At 47.5% G+C, this 18,363-nt stretch overlaps 1 protein-coding gene across 1 annotated transcript in view; it reads left to right on the top strand.

The window, feature by feature from the left end:
* Positions 1-17,284, top strand: part of MYBBP1A (MYB binding protein 1a) — a 61,444-nt gene extending 44,160 nt beyond the window's left edge. The window contains exons 24-27 of the mRNA XM_086475050.1: positions 1,696-1,809; positions 13,355-13,456; positions 14,581-14,705; positions 16,650-17,284. Coding sequence (XP_086331176.1) covers positions 1,696-1,809; positions 13,355-13,456; positions 14,581-14,705; positions 16,650-17,163 — 855 coding nt within the window. The 3' untranslated portion in view covers positions 17,164-17,284. The remainder of the gene's footprint in view (positions 1-1,695; positions 1,810-13,354; positions 13,457-14,580; positions 14,706-16,649) is intronic.
* The last annotated feature ends 1,079 nt before the right edge of the window (positions 17,285-18,363 follow it).

The following is an 18,363-nucleotide window of genomic DNA, read 5'->3' as shown; positions in this document are numbered from 1 at the left end:
GGAGTGACTTTCCACTACACTTGGTACATGCATGCAGCCGTGCCATAATTTGTCCTGTAAGACATGGCCTCCCCATAATTACAAGGAAGATGTAAGCTTGCCTGCCTCGAATATGGCATTAGGGTGCTCTCTCTCATTAAATCAACATAAATCTTTTGACATAGTCTTGTTGCTTCCCTGCTGCATTTTCTCCCTCAAGTAAAGAACAGAACTTCTGTTTGTGAGTGAAAGCTCACTCTATTTGGGTAATTCTCTTTGGCCATACTAGAGCAAACTGGAGGTGAGCTTACATACATGTGTGACATTGCTCTGTGGTAACACAAATACGAGTGCTGGAATTGTTTTGCTGGGGGCTTGTGTTTAGTGTCCTGTCCCTCCCAGAAGCCTGGAGTATGTTGTATCGGAAACACAGACCTCCTTGAGCTCATGAGGTGTTCTGTTCGACTGCCTGCAGCTTTGGATGGTCTTACTGCTCTCAGGAGATCCAGGGATTTCTCCTCTTCCCTCCCTTTGAATTCTTCAGTAAATAGTTCCCTAAAAATGCTCCAGCAGAACTGTGGGTCCCATATGGCCAGTTTTTAGCCTCCTGGTACGTGTTTTCTGGATTATTTCCTTTGGACCCAAGGGGTGTCTGGAGGCCACCTTGGGTTTTACTAGGCTGCGTTTTTTCTGGAGGCCTCTTAGGCTTTTGATCTCAATGGTGTCTTTGATAGAGTTTTACAAACTGCTTGGTTGTTTTTTGTAGGGTGGGTTCGGTTACAAAGTGTGGCTAAAAAAATGGCAGCCTTTGCTTTCTTTGGATGAGATTAACTCTTGATGTAATTCCTAATGATTTTTGGTATTTATACCTGCATTCAATTTCAGTCTGTGTGATGCAGCTAGAGGCAACATTTTTTCTTTATATGTGGTAGAATTTGCTCACTAACTCAATGCTGCCACAAAATTTTTCTCTTTAAAAAATCATCTAAACTATTTGCACTAATGCTTATTGGTGTATTCTGTGCATGTCTGTCGTTTGCTTTTGTCCATTGCTGTGTTTTTCTTGTACCTCACAAAGCCTTAAAATAGGAAGTCTGGAATAGAAGAGGACTTGAAAGAAGTTTGCAGGTTACTGTTGGTTTTCTAGTGGCTACTCTTTTCATTGCTGTGTTAACCTAGAGACTTAATGAGCAAGTGTGACTCCAGGGCAAGGCTGAGTGCTGCTCTGAACAGCCATTTCCATCTCGGGTTCCTTTGAAATGAAGCATTTGCTAACCTGCCAGCTTTTATTTTTTTGTTTATTTGTGCCTACTGCATTCATCAGGGCACGGTAAAGGGTGCAGTCACACAAAGGGCTGCCTGAAGACTTTTGGAGACTGAAAGTGATGCACTCAGAGCAGCTACTAAAGCATATTTTGGGTGTTAATGCCTATATCTAGAAGTGGCATGATTCCTCCCCTCTCTATTGACCTTCTCTTTTAAGTATGTGCATTCAGCCAAAACCTACCACCCTGTCTCCTGCGGATTGACTCTGTTAGGGTCTAGAGAGTATTTTCTAACAGAGTGACATACATGTTGGTGAGGATGTGCAGCACCTGTAGCGTGGCGTTCCCTGGATGCGCTGCTTAGCTGTTTGCTTCGGTGGGGTATTTGCATTGCTAACACCTTCCCTAGAGAGTGCGGAGCTTCACGTCTCCTCTCCCCTTTCTCTTTCAGGCCCAGGCCTGTTTGCTTCTCCAGAAGGTTCTGCTACTTCGTGAGATGAAGCTCTTCGTGACAGAGGAGGAGTGGGAGGAACTGATCAGAGAAAGCATCAGCCAAGTGACAGAGGTAACAAGCTTCAACATGTAAAATGTATAGATAGCACCTAATGGTGCTGCTTGTACTAGTGTGGTGCTTGTTCTCGGAGCTGGAGTCTGCGGCTATGCTCGGCTTAACTGATCTTAGAGGGGCTGTGCCTGCTTGCACCAGGCCTGAGTAGTGCCCACCAGGATTACAGCGTTCTTGTAACACCACTGGTGAGATGTGTTTCAGCAGAGCGCAGGAGATGTGCCTGGTACAGCTGAGCAGTGCCTGTGTGTGGATCCAAGAGATGGAGCTTGAGTTTTAGGGCATACGCTCATACAGATCAATTTAAGGTGGTTTTAAAAAATAAGTTTTGAATTGAAAGATACTGTGAACATTTATTTAATTTCAGAAAATGTTATGGAGGTTCTGTATTTGAATGAACTTCAGGGACAAAGAGATAGAGCCGAGGTGTGCTAGACTTCTGACTCCTGGTGCCTTGCAGGCCTTCTGGACCAGACTCCCTTGCTAATCCTGTTTATCAGGGAAACCTTAAAATACATTGGAAAATAATTTGTACAGAAAAAAACAGGGATAGGAATTGCAGGGCTCCTGATTCAATGGCAAGTGCAGATTGTAGCTGAAGACAGTTTTTGGGTGCAGCTATTATGTAGGAGGTGATCTGTGGGACAGGCGACTGAAGAGGCAGATGCCGTACAATTATATTCTTGTGGATTGACATGGGGGGACCCAAGCAGCCAAGTTAATGTTATGATGTGGTGACTAAGCTTGATGACATGGGAGATTCCAGTCTTGGTGTTCCTACATAACTGTAGTATTGACCTCTTTCTAAGTGTAGCTTTCATTCTTACTTTTTAAAATGCTGGTTACATGGTAATTTAGGCCATTCTGTAATTTACTTATTGGAACAGAACGATTAGCTCTGTTTTCTTTTGTCAAGGAGGGACAAAATCTAAGCAAGTTGAAATCAAGGAACTCAGAGGTGCTGTTTATAATTCTTGAGGCAGGAGGTAATCCTGGGTTTCATGAAATAGCTTGTATTTAATGATTACATCAGGAATCCAATGGGTGGAGTTAGGTATGATTTTTATTTTCCAGCTACATAGAATATGCCACTCCTCCCAACCTGGTCGTCTCCATGTTTCGCTCTAGCAGCTGAATACCTGCAGGACTTGGTGATTCACTGGGAAGCCACAGACATTTACTATGCCTTTATGTTGTTCTTGTCATGGAAAGTTTAGCAACTTGCAACTCATCCAGTACTTTAATGAGCTTGCTACCAAAGCTTCCTCGGTACCTCTCATTTCTGTGGTCATCTGTGTTTAAAGAAAAATTCCTGGGAAATACTGTCAGTTTGTTTGGGCTGTCCAAGGTGTACCCTGTGGGTGGGAGGCCTCCCATACTATTAACTGGCAGTTGCGTATAGGTGCTAGTTCTCTTTTTAGCTTGAATAAGCCCTGACATAACATTTTTACAGAGTGCTCTGTTGGTGGAGATATGTATATATATTGGGTTTTGTCTCCCTTCCTCCTGCTCGCCCCTTGCACTAACACAATGCTGGTGTGGCTCCTTGGAGCTGGGGCAGCTACATGTCTTTAAATGCTCTTGTAGTTGGGAGGGATCAAGGACTTAATATTCTGTGTAACAGTTTTGATTCATAGCGAAAGGCTGACACGTGCTGTAAAACTGCAAAAGGTGTTTTGTGTCTTTTTGGTGGTGCTGAAATGCTCACTTAACTGAGTAATAGCTATAAAAACATGCAGTGGCTTTATGGTGTAGAAGACCAATGCTCATGTCATGATTGATCTCTTCTGGAGATAGTAAAAAATCCCTTGTAGCAGAAGGCAGAGGCTGGAAACTGAGCAAATTTAGAATCTGTAGAAGTATTTATTTGTCAAAGAGAGTAGTCCACCATTAAAATAACTTGCTGAAGAGTTTATTAGCTCTGAATTGCCAGGTGGAGATGGTGTGCTTGACTGAAGGAGAAGCTGCAGGCTGGGTGGAAGTTAGGGGCTTGATGTTGAAATTATGGGGTGGGTTTGCTTGGACTGTGTCAGGCAAGAGCTTGGGCTGGATGATAGAGGGTAGGGAGGGCATTTGCAGAACCGAGAGTTTCTCCTGCATCTCAGTCTTCTCCCTTTTCATCTGAAACTTGTTTCAGTGGGCCATTTCAGGTCAGCCGTGCTTTCGGAGTTGGGCATTTAAGTAGGTGGATGTTGGCATGTGAGTGCTTACCCATGAGAACCTCAGCTGAGAGCTGTAGTTCGTGATGCTGTGGAAAACAAAGTTTTATTGCGCTGCCTCTAGCTGAAAGGTCTGCATGTGCTGTCCTTGGCCATGCCTGGCACCGTCCCTCACAAATAGCTCTTTTAAAGGGGAAAAAATGATAATGCAGAATTTTTTACCTTTCTTTGACCCAGGGAGGAGTCTGAAATAACCTGAGAGGGCCAACTCTTTGGCTGACTACACTGATGTGCACTTGTAATTCAAGCTGTGGTGTTGTTCGCAAGGAAGCTGGCACCTGAAGGCTTTGCTACGCGCTCTGTGTTCTTGCTCAGATTTGCAGCTGTGAGGCTGGTAGCTCTTGAAGTGCAGGATTGCTGTTGCAGGTGTAAGGCTGTGAGAGAGGATAGGGTGCTCTCTCCTGGTGCCTCCTTTCGATCCTATTTTGTCTTAGTGATGGCATTGCATACCTGCAGATCACTTGGTGAGAAGCAGGGAGCCTGGGATGGTTTTAGGCAGTGGTATGGATTCTGCAGTCTTGGATATCATTGAGTTATGTGTGTAAAACTAAGAGGCAGATGAGGGAGAATCAACGGTCAGGAACTTTAAATGAAGAGACAGCTTCCTGAAATAGCAGCTCTGGCTGCTGCAAGGCAATGGCTCTTGTGCTTACATAAGCGAACTTGACCTTATTTATTCCCAAAATGTTTAAGCATGTGTATAAAACACACATCACAGTCACGAGGGATTCGTGCTTGCCGTCTCCTTGCTGTCAGCGAGGGAAGCCTTGATATCCTAGTGGGTACTTTGGAGTTGACTTGCTCTTACGAGAGCCCTGCTTGCTGGTGGTGCTCTTGGCTTGTTCTGCTGGGTCACCTTGGCAGAAAGCCTTGTCCACAAGCCCTGGGATTACAAAGACGAGGTAGCAGAGAAACAGCTCTGGCACACTTCTGGCCTCCCAAGTCCTAAATAGTTACTTTACACAAAGCAGAACCTTGCTACAGTTGTTCAAGTTTATTCTAATGTTGGGAGTCTAGACAGCTGTGTTTACAGTATGAAGAAATAGAGTTGCTTCATGTTGTGAATGACAGAGCTCACCTGAGATGCTGGAGCGTCTCACAGAGACTTCTTCCTCTTCAAGAGCTTTGTTCTTTTATCAGTAGGTTTCAAAGTGCTTTACAAAGGAAATTCAAAGCGGTGAGTTGTTGATGTAATGAAGAAAGTATTTTGCAGAAACCCAAGAGCTGGTGTATTTAGTTTACTGAAGTCGTGCACCCTGTTTGCAGACGACACGCTTGGCTGGGAGCTGAGCCAAGAATCAAACTTGGGTCTCCTGAGACATCCCAGAGACCCGCCTTCTGTGTGGACAGTCTGTTTCTTAACTTGGCTTCAGAACAGCCCAGTGTGTTGGAAGCATCTCTCTCCCCGTGTTATCTAAGGAGGATGCTGGTTGCTGTGAGTTCAGACTGCCCGGGGTCATGCAGTGAGGCCAATGGCAGAACCCAGGAGGCCCGAGTTCCCCACTTGATGCAGGGAACTGTCACACGGTTTTGGGGAGGGATCTTGGAGGGGTTGCTGCAGGGCTCGCTCCCTGTGTGTTTGACTCTGTCAAGCGCCTCTCAATTTGGTCTTTCAGCTTTCCCAGTTGTCGTAGCAGGCACATTTTGGTGTTTGTTCCCCTTGTTAGAAATATTTCTCTTTTCTTTCTGATATGTTACAAAATTGCTGTCTTGGCATTAGAGTGATCTTGAAGCCGTGCCAATTTTTCAGTAACTCACTGACAGATTTGGGGCAGGAAGCTCCAGGATCTGAATACATACTTTCATTATCTTTTTATGTCATCCCTTTCCCAGGGACTGGCTTGCCCTCCTGAACTGAGGTGCTTTGTGTAACTCCCACCTTATGCTGAAACTCCCAGTTACACTGTGAAAGTCAGCGGGAAGTGGGAAAGCATTTTGAGGAATATTCCAGAAAATGTGTGTTTTCGCTGCTGAGCAACTTCAAAACGAAACAGCCCTCAGAAAACTGTTGGTAAAACTTCTTTCTCTGACTTGTACACAGCAGTTTCCTGAGGGTTTCCTTTGTCCGTCTTCTGCAGTAAGTACATCACAGGAACGGCCCAACTTTGCTACTATTTTTTCCTTTGCTTGTTTTGTCATTGTCATAAGGGACGGGCAGAGTAGATAGTGTTCAACTTGGCTGTTTGAAACCAGAATGGCATCAAGGCATCCTGGAATGTAAAAATCCTCACAGAATCTGATACCTCAGCTCCGTGCAAGACCAAAGCACTCCAAGTCACCAGTATTGGAGACTTTCGGATAAATATGCACATAACCCTCATGAGATGCATGTGATGCCTCCTTCCACTTAGGCTGTTAGACTTGGACTGGGCAGGCAACTGTGTTTCTGTAGAACGGCGTGAATGTAGACAGACGGGGGCTTACACAGCCTGTGCAAGGGATGGTGGAGATAACCCAAGACCTCCTTTCCAAGACTCGTATCATTAAGTTACTGCGTGCTCTCTGAAGACTTTTATTGTACGGTATTAGAGGGTTTTGTTGCTATTGTGTTGTTCAGCTGGGGATTTAAAGTAAGTAGCTGGAGCTACACAGAATGTGGGGGAGAGACAAGGATATACTATATAGACTTCCAGTGTAGACATGCCCTTCATTTCTGAAGGGCATCACATTTGATTATCAGTGTCTTAATTTGTAGGGAGATAAATTATTAACAGTGACTTCATCAAAACTCTAAAAAAGCCATTCTTCAATTTTTTTTCTTGAAGATTGCTTGAACTTTTATCTGTCCGTCTTTATAAATTCTTAATTCATTGCCCTTTCTCAGCCTCTTAGCTTGTAAAATGAGGCCAGTAGTGATTTAACTGATATCTTTGACGTGCTTTCAGAATACTGGATGTCTCTGTGGAGAATTCATTCTCCTTTGTTCCCTCAGCCGTCCTGTATGGTTTTTCCCTGCTACATTTTCATATGGTCTATGGGGAAAAAAAAAAAACCCAGATCTTTAAACTTGGGAAAGCATTGACATTTTCTGTGAGAATGGCTTTTGGATTTTGGGCTCCTCCCTCTAATAACAGCCAAAACAAACATTGCAAAAAATGCTCTTTAGTTATACCCTTCAGCATGTGGGTCTGCTTAGTCACCTACCTTCCCTCTCTCTCTCAGTCAGGGACAAGCAGAAACTTGGTGGTTCCCTTCCCTTTGTGAGCATTTCTTGACAACTTGTTTCTGTTAGAGATACAAGGAGAAAAAGTTTTAAACATTTACACTTTCAGTCTTCAGAAACTTAGTGAGAGAGATCGGAGGGAGGAGGGACTGTCAGTGCTTCTTTTCCTCCTTTAAGTGCTCTCGGCAGCAGCTGCTGTGCTGTTCAGGTGGGTGGCGTGAGAATCTCTCCATGTGGGCTTGTGTACACGGAGTTGGAAATGGATCTGGCTCTGTGGAGAGATGGAAACTGGGGTGAAGAGGCATACTCTTGCCTCCTCCTTTCTTTGTCTTCCATGATTTAGCCCTAAGTTCTAGCTTGGGCTCTTCTATTGTATAGTGAATGTTGTTATGAAAGGAAGGATTTGGGGGTGGCTTGTCTGGGTTTTGGGAAGCTCAGAGCTGATTCCTGGCTGTCACGGTCTGCGTGTCTCTGTCATGTTATTTGGCCTCTCTGAGCCTCTGTGAAATGGAGGGAATGATGCTGGCTTGCCTCTTGCCTCCCAGGAGAAATGTGAGCGTAATTACAGGTGAGGCGAAGGTGCTTACATCGGATAATAATAGGAGCCATAAGCATTCGGAATACTAAAATACTTCATTTGGTTGTCAGTTGGTTATTAGCCTCTACATAGCAGAGGAAGGCTGTACCCCTCCCAAACCTCTCAGTTTACCTGTATGTGGACATGGGAAACCTTGTGCTTTGGCTCAGGTAGTAGGCACGTGCTTGTAGGGCCCCAGACCGACTTGCTGGGGCCCCTCTGGGTGTGACCCCACCATAAGGACCTGAGCCACAACAGCAGCAGAATGCCAGGTTGTGTAGTTGGTCTGGGACCCTGCGTGCAGCGTGGAGCTAGGGCAGAGCTTTACCTTTCACCGTCGGTGTGGAAGCAGCCAGCGTACTGAGATCAGACCTCCTCAGTGCTTTCTCGTGACTGTGGACGTTCAGTAGGGTGGAAATTCTGCTGAACTGTTTGCTGCTGGAGAAGAGAGTTTACCTTAGCAATCTTGGGCTTTGCCAGGGGGTGTAAGGTCGTGCAGGGTGGGTGGAGGTATGTGTTTTGCAGAAGGCACTTGGCACTGTATTCAGCCATGAATCTGCACATTTATCCATCAGCATCAGGTCTGTTATGGGGGAGGAGGGGGAAGGATGGAGATAGCGCAGCATGCGGAAAGAATGCAGGTTGGCCGGGCTTCTCCAGCTCACGGAGCAGTGATGGATCTGTCAGGCTGATCCCACGGAGGGGAAGGGCTGTTTGTTTTGAACAATGAAACAGGCTGAAGGACGTGCTGTGAATGCATGAATGTTAAATGGTGTTCAAGCTTCCAGTTAGGAAACGTGCTCGTCTCTTGCTAGCAGAATACTCCTCTGCACTCTTGAGGTGCTGCAGTGTCTCCTAAGTTGAAGGGGCAGAGGTGCAGGCAGGCCGAGATTGCAGGCGGGTGTGAATGTGGAGACTTCCAGAAACATTGCCTGGCTCCATGTGACAGCATATTGCCATCTCCCCTGCAGGGAAAGTCAGGCAGTGGCTGGGATGCTGAATTTGGCTCTAGATGCACATGCACTACTTTTTGCTGTATGGCACATTTCAGGGGGGTCTTGGTCTTAGACTAAAATCCTGCCTGGGAAACTGAGGCATGGAGCTGTGTGGTTAACTAGCTGCCAGCCCTCTGTCCTACTTGTATGACTGAATTTCTGCAGGTATTCACCTTCTGTGCTCTTAACAAACTTGTTCTGTACTTTGTGAAGATGAAGGAATGCTGTGAAGTGCAATGAGAGATGGAATGAAGGTTGGATCCTGCAGTAGTTGGGATACGTCCATGTGTGATACAGGAATTAGGAATATAAGGAAAAACACTGATTGATAAGATGCTAGGGGTGTGTTGTTCTCCTTGTAGAAATCCTAGAAGCAGAGAACTTTGGATCCAGGAGGGCCCTCCACCAGAAACAGACAGAGGCTTTTGGAAGCAGTGTGTTTGACATAACAAGACAAACCACCTCTGCCGGCTGAAACCATGTAGGGTGAGGCAGGAACGGTATTGCTGTATTGGCTTGAGATGAGATGGGAGTTGCAGCTGTGAAAACTGCCTCCCTATTTTTTCCTTTTGGAAAATGACCTGCCCAGATCTGCTGACAGCTCAGATGTACAGGCACGATTAACTGTCACAGGTATTACTGAGCTGTAGCTGGAACTGAGATTCCCTGTAAGGTGGGACTCTGCTGTTGCTGAAGGAGCAGAGTAAGAAAAGCAGAAAATGGGAGAAAACCAACGTACTCAGCAAGTGATGCAAGTGTAGCTGTTGAGTGTGTCGCATTGCCTCTCTGCATTTAGTATTGAGTGGTTGAATTATGTGATTCTTAGGTGGGTAATGCTCTCAGAGGGTAGGGGAAGGGAGAGTTGGATACCTTTGTGAACAGCACATGGCAGAGAATCACAGAACAGGTGGTTAGACAAGTTCTTCTGGGTTTTCCCTTAACCCTCCACCACTGACCTGTAGCATAGCTGGAAGCAAAACCCCTGCTTTGTGCCTCGTTCTTGCTATGTAAAATGGAGATACTTGCCAACCTTGTGCAAGTCTTTTGTGATCTAATCGGTTTCTGCGTCTCCCCTAAGGATGCTGCAGACGACTCTAAGGATGCTGCAGACGACTGAAATACTACTTTGCTTTTTAAGGCATTTGACATGTGTTGCAGTTTGCCATCTGTTATATAATAGCTTTTGCTTTAATTTTATGATTGTATTTTATACATTCCCCAAATGAAATCATGGCAGGCCTGTAAAATGATTGACCTACGCCATTGGAGCGGCAGTGCTAATTTCATCTTTCAGGTAGCTGAGCGAGGGAGCAGACCAGAGCAATCTGCTGTGCGAACCCACAACATACAGACAATGGTCGGTACCTTATGTAGCAAGAAGTTGTGACAAAATACTTGGAAAAGCTGCTTTTGAGGCTTGGACCCAGTTCCCGTTGAAGAGACTTGGGATTTCAGCCGTTCCCCGAGGCTTGCCAGCAGCCCCACTCCAAAGTCAGCTTCTTTTACATAACTGGAGCGCAGGGTGTTTGTGTTGGTGTCGTGTGCGAACACAAATCCCATCGAAGCTCCACTGGGTGCGCTCCCTGCTATGGGGGGACAAGAGCGAAGCAGTGCGTGACAGAAGATAACCGTCTCGTGTGACGCGTATTGGGGAAGCGCTGTGAGACAGCGGGGATGAGATCAGGGCAGTAAGGGACGCTGAGCTGAGCCGGAATTGGACTCAAGTCTTTAAGGAGGCTTGACAGTCTCAACCGTACCACATAGAGAGGTCCTGGCATTTGTGCGCTCTTTGGAGTAAAGTTCTTTTACAGCCTTTGCAGGGAAGAAATAGTGAGACTTGTGTTTGCATCCAGCTTCCTTAAAGCAAATCCTTCCTGCTTCTGGACTAGAGAAAATTGTGCATTCTGTAGGAATGAATTATCTGCTGCTTCTTTGCTGCTCCTTTGGCTTCTCCACCCACCCCCAGCCTCTTCCTTGTTCCTTCCTGGTCTTTGAGAGCTGTTTCAAAGTGATCCATTTCAGTAGGGAGCTATTTGTTTGCAGAGCACCTAAATTGTACAGGATTGCTTCTGGCTATTTATGCTGGTGGAACTGTGCTTATGTTTCCAGACTCATGCAAAACACTGCTTTTAATATAGATGCTTAGTCTTACACTACTAATGTTGCTAGACCAGCGACACCTTCCATCTCCAGCTGGGCAAGCCACGCTTTTCGTTCTACAGGTCTGCAGGATTTTGGCTGAGCACCTCAAACTAGACGCACGTCCCAATTTCCCGAGCACCTGAAAACTGCTTGCAGACTTCTGAAAGTCAGCCCCTCAGGTGTTGTTCAGAGCTATAAGACTTTTCTGTCGACTTCAGCAGGTTTTGTTTCAAACCCTTCAAAGCACCAGGGCAATTCTGGGAAGTAGGGATGGCAGCCAGGACAGACAGAGCCAAGCCAGCGCAATTTAAATGCAGTCGTCAACATCACTCATCTACAGTGAAGAGAAAATGCAATTTGTTTTTAACACCTTCTTAATTCTAAAATGTTTGTATATTAGGATGAATTGACAGTTGACTTCACTGTGGCTCTTTCTCACAGTACTGCCCTGATTCCTCTTGTCCTGAAGAGCTGACAAGCCATACTGATTTTCTCTCACTGGGAACTTGCACACAACTTTGCAAAAAAGGGATCTCAACTTAATAGTTTCTCTGAGAGCTACTTTAACCACAAGTAATGACCGTTAGCCTGGCAATACCTTGTTCTTCAAACTGCAAAGAAAATTTTTATGCGAATCAGGCTGTTTTGTTTTCATTATTGATTTGATGATGATCCATTGTGGTCAGCCTAGTAAATGGAGTGTGCATGGTCCGTGGGGTGTTATAGCCTACATGTGAAGATCTATCTATTTATTTATTTATTTAACCACACATCCTATATTTGTTTCTCATCCTACCTGAGAGACTTTAGAGCTGCTGAGGTGTATGACCTTGTAGGTTAATGACAGCTCTGGAATAGAGTTGCAGCACATCTATCTATATCAGGAGAGAGTAATTAGCAAGTTACTGATAGTCAGATGAAGTTGCAGCATGAATTCCAGCAAGCAGAACATGGTGGCTTTCCAGTACAGGGCTTGAGTGGACCATCCAGGTCAGGAAATAACTGTGTCTTTATTATTTAAAAAAGATACTCCCAGGGTGTGGACTCCTGTACAGGTAGTAGATAATTCTACTTGAAGGCTGCTGTTCCTGCAGATATGTTATCTGATCTCCCAACTTTTTCTGCTAAAAGTGTTCCTTACGTTCTTGCTGGCCATCGCTGTTCTTCTGTTGTGGGCGTCACTACTGAAAGAGCTTGCTTTGGGGAATAAATCTCTTGCTTCTCTCAGTGTTTGCAAGGATTTTTACTTCGTTTGCCGTCTTTATGCTGATATAGATAGAGAATAGTTTGCTCAGAATCCTTAAAATTACTTCCAGTCTGAATGGAGCAAAAGCAGCAGATGGTCTCCTGGGAGAGATAGCATCTCCTGGAGAAGTACAACCTTCCACCGCCGGGGGCAGGTTTGGTGCAGTGACTTATCAGCGATGCGTGTTGCCTGAGGGACCGAGGATGCTGAGCCTGGGGTGGGCCTTGCCCCTTGGCTGGGTTGGTGTGTTCAAATTCCAAGCAAAGGCAGGCTTGGCCACGGGTGCAGCCTCCTCCAGAGAAATAGGCTGGGATGGGGCACACCCCTGTCTACAATAAGCGGGTCCCTGCAAATCCTATCTCGTGTTAGTGTAGTCTGTGCCAGCTGGGGGCTTGCTGTGGTGTGTGCATCCGCACAGATACCGAGTGGGGAAGCCGTGCAAGCGGGGCTGCGAGGACGAGCTGCAGGCAGGGGATCAGTGCCCCTGAGCCGTGGGGCCGCCTCTTTGATCCAGCTGCTTTTTTATGGCTATTTTCTGCCCTTCTCCACTTGTAAATAACTCTGGCTTTTATTTGACCTATCTTTGGAGTGATTTTCCTCTAAGCCAGACCTTTCAGTGTCTCAGAAACCCTGCAGCACATAAAAGGAACACAAAGAGATGAGATTTTTCTCTTCGTCATTTCAGTGAATTTAAGCTTGATTGACAAGCCCTGTTCTAGTGCTGGCAACTGGGATTTCCTAGGCGTAAGTGTTAATGGATTTTTGCATTAGCACTTTACATGTAAATCCCAGCTTCTGCACCTGAGTAGCTGTTGTCCCTCAGGTGAGTCTGTTGTCTGGCAGCCTCCTGGCCTTTCCAGGGCAGGGGCAGATATTGCCTTTCCTCTTTTTCTCCAGGAGGCAGCAATATGTCTCTAGTTGTGCTTTAGCTTAGAAACTAGGGAGAGCAGCAGCAGCGTTGTGCCTTTGTGGTATGCTCGCTCTTACCTTGTCCAGTGGTTTCTTATTAACCTGGGCATCAGCAGCTTCCACCATGTACCCTCCTGAGCATTTCCAGAGTTTGGTGGGTTTTGTGTTCCAGAGTTATTTTGGCAACAGGTTAATCCTGCCGACTGCTACTCATTTTCTGCATTCTCCTGAAAGGAGTGATTTGTTTCCCCATTTAATGCATGCTTCTTCTCTATCTCCCCATTTAATTTGCAGAGTTTGAAAACGGTTGGCAAGTGTATCCTGAAGGCTGAGAAAGAGAAAGTTGCCAAGAGCTTGGAGCTGTTGAACTTCCTCCTCAAAACTGTGACAGAGCAGGTGAGTATGTGACCTGATCTGTGGCAAATGGCTGTTCTTCTGAATACCAGCAAGGCCTCTACATCCCACCTCATTTTTTACCGAAGGTACCCCTGGAGGGAATTCCCAGCTGGATTTGAGGACAGAAAAGCTCTCAAGTCTGAAGGAGTGATCCATAGATCTTGTGAGCTGGTCCCTGAGCGCTTGTTGAAGGATTTGTGCAGTGTACCACCAACACATGTGGCATCTTCTTTCTTATCAGCAGAAAAACGGCCTGGGAGGCTGTGAGGGTGAGCTGGGTTTTGTCCCAGATGATTGCTCTGGCCTCTCCACTGAACCCCAGCGATTTTGATTCCCCAAACCTGAGACTTACTCAGAAGCTTTGTGAGCGGGAGTGGAGCTTTGTTCTGGGGCTTTGTTTTCCCTAATGAAAAACAGCTTTTTTGAACGTGAGAGGATTTTCTATAGGTGACAAAATAAGTCTCCAACATGGTCTTATTCACTGCGGCAAAACACCACAAGCAGCAGAATTGCTGAAGCCCAGTTTCCTACTGATAAGCACTGAGCTCACACCACAGCCTGTTTCTTTGTGAAGATCTAATAGGAAAGTGGGTGGAGGAGAGAGATTATTTCCAAGGCTCTTGTAGGAACTGAATAGCTTTTCAGACGCCCCTTTCTGTCTGGTTTTACTGAAATTATCCAGTGGGTTACGGAAGCTTTAGAGGCAGCCAGAGGCAGCATGATTGTGTCCTTTAGAAACCAGACTGAAAATGCTGCTGCTTTTTCTTTTAGATAGGTACATAGTCATGTGTCATCTTCCCCCTGCTCCCAGCCATGGACTGAAAAGAAAAGGGGACCAAGGGACCTTTCAGTCCCTTTTATGTCAGTGCACTTCTAGCTGTTAGACTCACGCCTCTCATGCTGGAGACCAAGTTTTCAAGCAAACTCTGTACCTGATGGCATGGTGCGACTCACCAATTTTTGCCCCCAAATTAAAGTGGTGTTGCAGGTGGGCTTAGGGCAAGCTGGGCAGGATTGGTTATTCCTGCTATAGTCTTATCCCGAGGATGGCCTGTGCGCTGCTGCTCTTAGCGCCCCTTCTGCGTTCACTCTGCAGATGATCCGTTTGTACTTGCCTCTTGCAGAAGCTGCCAGTGAAGTTGACGGAGTTGGACAAAGTGCTGGTAGCTCTGAACCAGCCAGGAGGCATCGGGAATTCGGCACGTCTTGACTCTCTCTACTGGAATGTCATGCGCTGGCTGAATTACACGTATGTACACTTGGCACTCTGGCTTCTTGGCTTGCCTGGGGCGCTGCCTGCCTGTCCTGCTTGCCTTCACTGGTGTGGGGAAGAAGGAAGAGAAAAGAAGTCAAGGCACTGAGCTTAGGCTGGAGTTTGAGTTAAATGGAGCTCCGGGGTTGGTGAGGTTGAAACGCTTGTTGTTGTGCTTGTTTGGAACAATGCTAGGCTCATTGTTCCGGTGCTTACAGGCTTAGGAGTGGTCCTTGATGGGAAAGGATTGTAAGGCATGTCTTGCCAGTAGAGGTGAGACAGCTGATCAGCCAAGGGTACAGTGCCTGCTTTCAGTGGTCCCAAGTGGTGGCCTGGTTTAAGAGCCATTGCCAAAGCTGCAGAGGAATTTCTAGGCTAGCATGAGTCTTTAAGCTCCTACCACATCCCTATGGATTGACTCTGCAAATGTGAGGCTGGAGGGAATGACTACTTGTCCTGGGAAGTGACTGGATACCAGACAGTATGTGCCAGGACCTTCAGTCCTCTCCAGTGATTTTTGGGCTCCTTAGCGATTGGATCCCCAGCCTGATGCTTGGAGTGGTTGCCTTGCAGCTCTGTAAGCTGGGGAGCAGTCAGTGTTTATGCTTTAGTGCTCCTGCGTTAGATGGCAGCTGGATTTGACTTTTGCTCCAGGGCAAAAAAAAGTGTAGGATCTTTTCCTCCTTTCTATCAATAGCTTGCAATCAGAACTTTTGTTTCCCCTTCCTGCTGGCAGCATTTAGTGAGACAGAGAGGGAATGCTGGGTGCTCTGCTTGGGACTGGGAGCTGAGGTCCCAGTGTGTGGGTGGCCTGGTCTGTGGTATCTCAGCTCATCAAGAGGCTCTGGGGGAAACGCTTGCATGTGGCTCACTGTGAGAGGGCTCGCAGGCAGGGAGGAGTCATGCAAGGCAGCTGAAGCTGTTGTGGCCCCTTCTAATGCTTTGAACGGGCTTGCAGGGCACAGTGGCCTCTCCCAGCCCGATGACACAGCGCCAGGCCCTTTTCCAGTCTCACATAGGTCCCTTGGTATCGTGCTGCCAGGGCTGGCACAACCATATGGCCTAGTTCAGGAGCTAGCAGAGACCGTGGCTAGGAGGGGGATTGCTAAGATGGGAAACGCTGAGCTTGTGCATGCTGTCTGAGGAAGGGATTGGGGTTCAGGGGTGCAGCCTGCTGTCACCGTTGGTGCTGTCTCGCTGTGACAGGCAGAGACCTTTGCGCAGGTGGGTTGGAACAAGCCTACGGCAGGTGGGTTTGTGCACAGGATCCTGGTGGAAGCGCCGAGAGGCAAGCGCTAACGTCACGTTGTCAGGGTGGCATTTTTCCACCTTGAAGAGACGCCGCTTGAAACACTCTCCAGAAAGCTTCATGTTGAAAACCAGGCCATGGAACTGAAGCCTGGTTCCTTTTCAGGCCTCCTCTCTGGGGGCTGAGCTGGTGCCGAGCAGCATAGACTGGGCAGTGGTGAAGCTGCTGACGGACTCCGTCAGGGAACAGCACACAAAGGCTGCCTAGATGAGACTGGAATGGTCTGCAAGGCTTCTTGCTGGAGGACCTCTTGGGATTGTTAGCACAGCGAAGGCCTTGCTGGGACTGTCACCTTGGACAGACAGACAGTGTCTCGGTAGCCTTGCGCAGGGCCGCAGGCGAATGTGTTTGAGGTGGTGGTACGTACAGCGTTATCTGGTCTGCGGAACGGGGATTCTTCCTCAAGTCTCCAGGTGCCTTCATGAGTCCTGGTCCTGCTCCTGTTGTTCATTTAACCAATCCCTGTGCAGACTGACGGCCGCCTCCAGGGATACCGCTCATCCTTGCAGCATGCCTGTGCTTCCTGCACCTTTCCTGTGCTTTTGCCTGTTCGTGGACTGCCTATAGCGTGGATCACATTGCTCCCTGGCTGTAAACTAAGTTGCTCTTGATTTTTGGTGTTCTCTCTGCAGGAAGCCCAAGAAAGAGAAGACAGCCACCAAGGCTGCGCAGGAAGCAGAGCCAGTTAAGCGAAAGAAGAAAGGCTTCCTGCCGGAGACCAAGAAACGCAAGAATCGCAAGAAAGGCATCCAGGAGAACGGGGTAGCACCAGTAGCTAGTGAAGATGGAGAACCAGCTACTGCAGAGGAGCAGCCTCTGGGAACAGAAACCCCCAAGCAGAAGAAAGGCCTCGTGCCCGGTAGCAGCAAACACAAGAATCAGAACAGAGGGGTCAGGGAGAATGAAGTGGCAGTGATGGGCAGCGGGGAGGAAGCTGTTAATGGAGGAGATGCTGTGGCTGACAAGAAGAAGAAGAAAAAGAAGAAAAAGATGAACAGAAAAAGAAAAGGTGATGCAGGCAGTGAAGCTGAGCAGGTCCCAGCTGCAAAGAAAACCAAGGGGAGTGTTGGCCAGGAGACCCAGCAGAAGCAGGGCAAAGCCAAGAAGAAAAGAAAACAGAAAAAAACTCCAGTGCTGCAGGAGTAAACTCCATGAACTTGCCCAGGCCTGGCATGGCTAGTATGGCTCAGAGGACTCTTTTAATATCTTTTATAACTATAGTACTCCATGACTTTTAAATAAACGTTCCATGATGCTGAGCTCTGAAGTTGCAGGTCTGACTTGTGTGGAGGGTTCAGCCTAGAGCATAGGGAGCTATAGGAGGTCACATACCTTCCAGACTCTGGTAGATGCCCGCTCTCTCTTCTCTGGCAGTGCCAAACTCCTGTCTCCACAATTTCCCGAGGCAGAAGTGAGAGGCTTGTTTGGATTTCTTGGGCATTTGCGGTAGGCGTGCTGGCACTGCTGAGTCGTGTGGTCAAGCCCTGTGGGAGGTTCAGAAGTAACCCCTAAAGGCACATTTCTGCCCGGCCCAGCAGTACTCAGAGCTTTTCCTGTCTGGGAGATGCTGCCTCTTAAATGCCTGGGCTTAAATGGGCTTGCACATGCATATTCTAGGGTCAAACATATCCAATTTGGCCACTCAGGTGTCATCAGTAACTACTATGATCCGGCTTTCTTGCCTTTTCGCTGCTGGGTGCAAGGAGGGGTGATGGCCCCTGTGATAGCACAGGGACATCAATAAAACAGTGAAACAATTGAAATGGTTGATCGATTTGCTAGTCTGCCAGGGCAGCAGGCTCTGTGCAGCCATGCAAGGCACCTCTTACCCCCAGGCTTACAACAGTCTATGAAGGTGACTGCTTGGAATTGCATCTGCTTATGTATCCCCAGGCTCCTGAGTGCCAGAATGCCAGCACCCCTTTGGAGAGCGCCAGCACCATTCTCCGATGTGCTGGGTACCTGATTCTTGTTGAGAGCTGACTCTCGAAGTGTTTGAAACCCAACTCATGTTGGGGTTGCCTGTAAAGCCTCCTCCCTCCTCTCCTCACCCCTGCCTGCTGACCGCCTTGCTCCTGGAGGCTGGAAGGTGTGCGCTGGTGGCTGGCCCTGCCTCCTCTCCCAGCATCCGAGGGAGCAGCCCCCATGAAGACCCAGGTGCTCTCCTTCCTCCTGCAGAGGAGTTTGGTGCTGGCTCCTGTCAGAAACAGGCGGCTGCTGGCAGCGTGCAGGGCCCTGGAGCAGGGCTGGTCCTGCTGTGCCTGTGCCTCTCGTCCCGCAGGTGGGTCTGTACCACCAGCCATAGATAAGGGCATTGGAAATGTCATGTTGCTTTTGGAGGGAGTG

Source organism: Leptosomus discolor, chromosome 18, assembly GCF_034619465.1.
Source record: "Leptosomus discolor isolate bLepDis1 chromosome 18, bLepDis1.hap2, whole genome shotgun sequence".
NCBI classification, from domain to species: domain Eukaryota; kingdom Metazoa; phylum Chordata; class Aves; order Leptosomiformes; family Leptosomidae; genus Leptosomus; species Leptosomus discolor.
The sequence above is the reverse complement of the archived record's forward strand: the minus strand, read 5'-3'. Positions and strand labels throughout refer to the sequence as shown.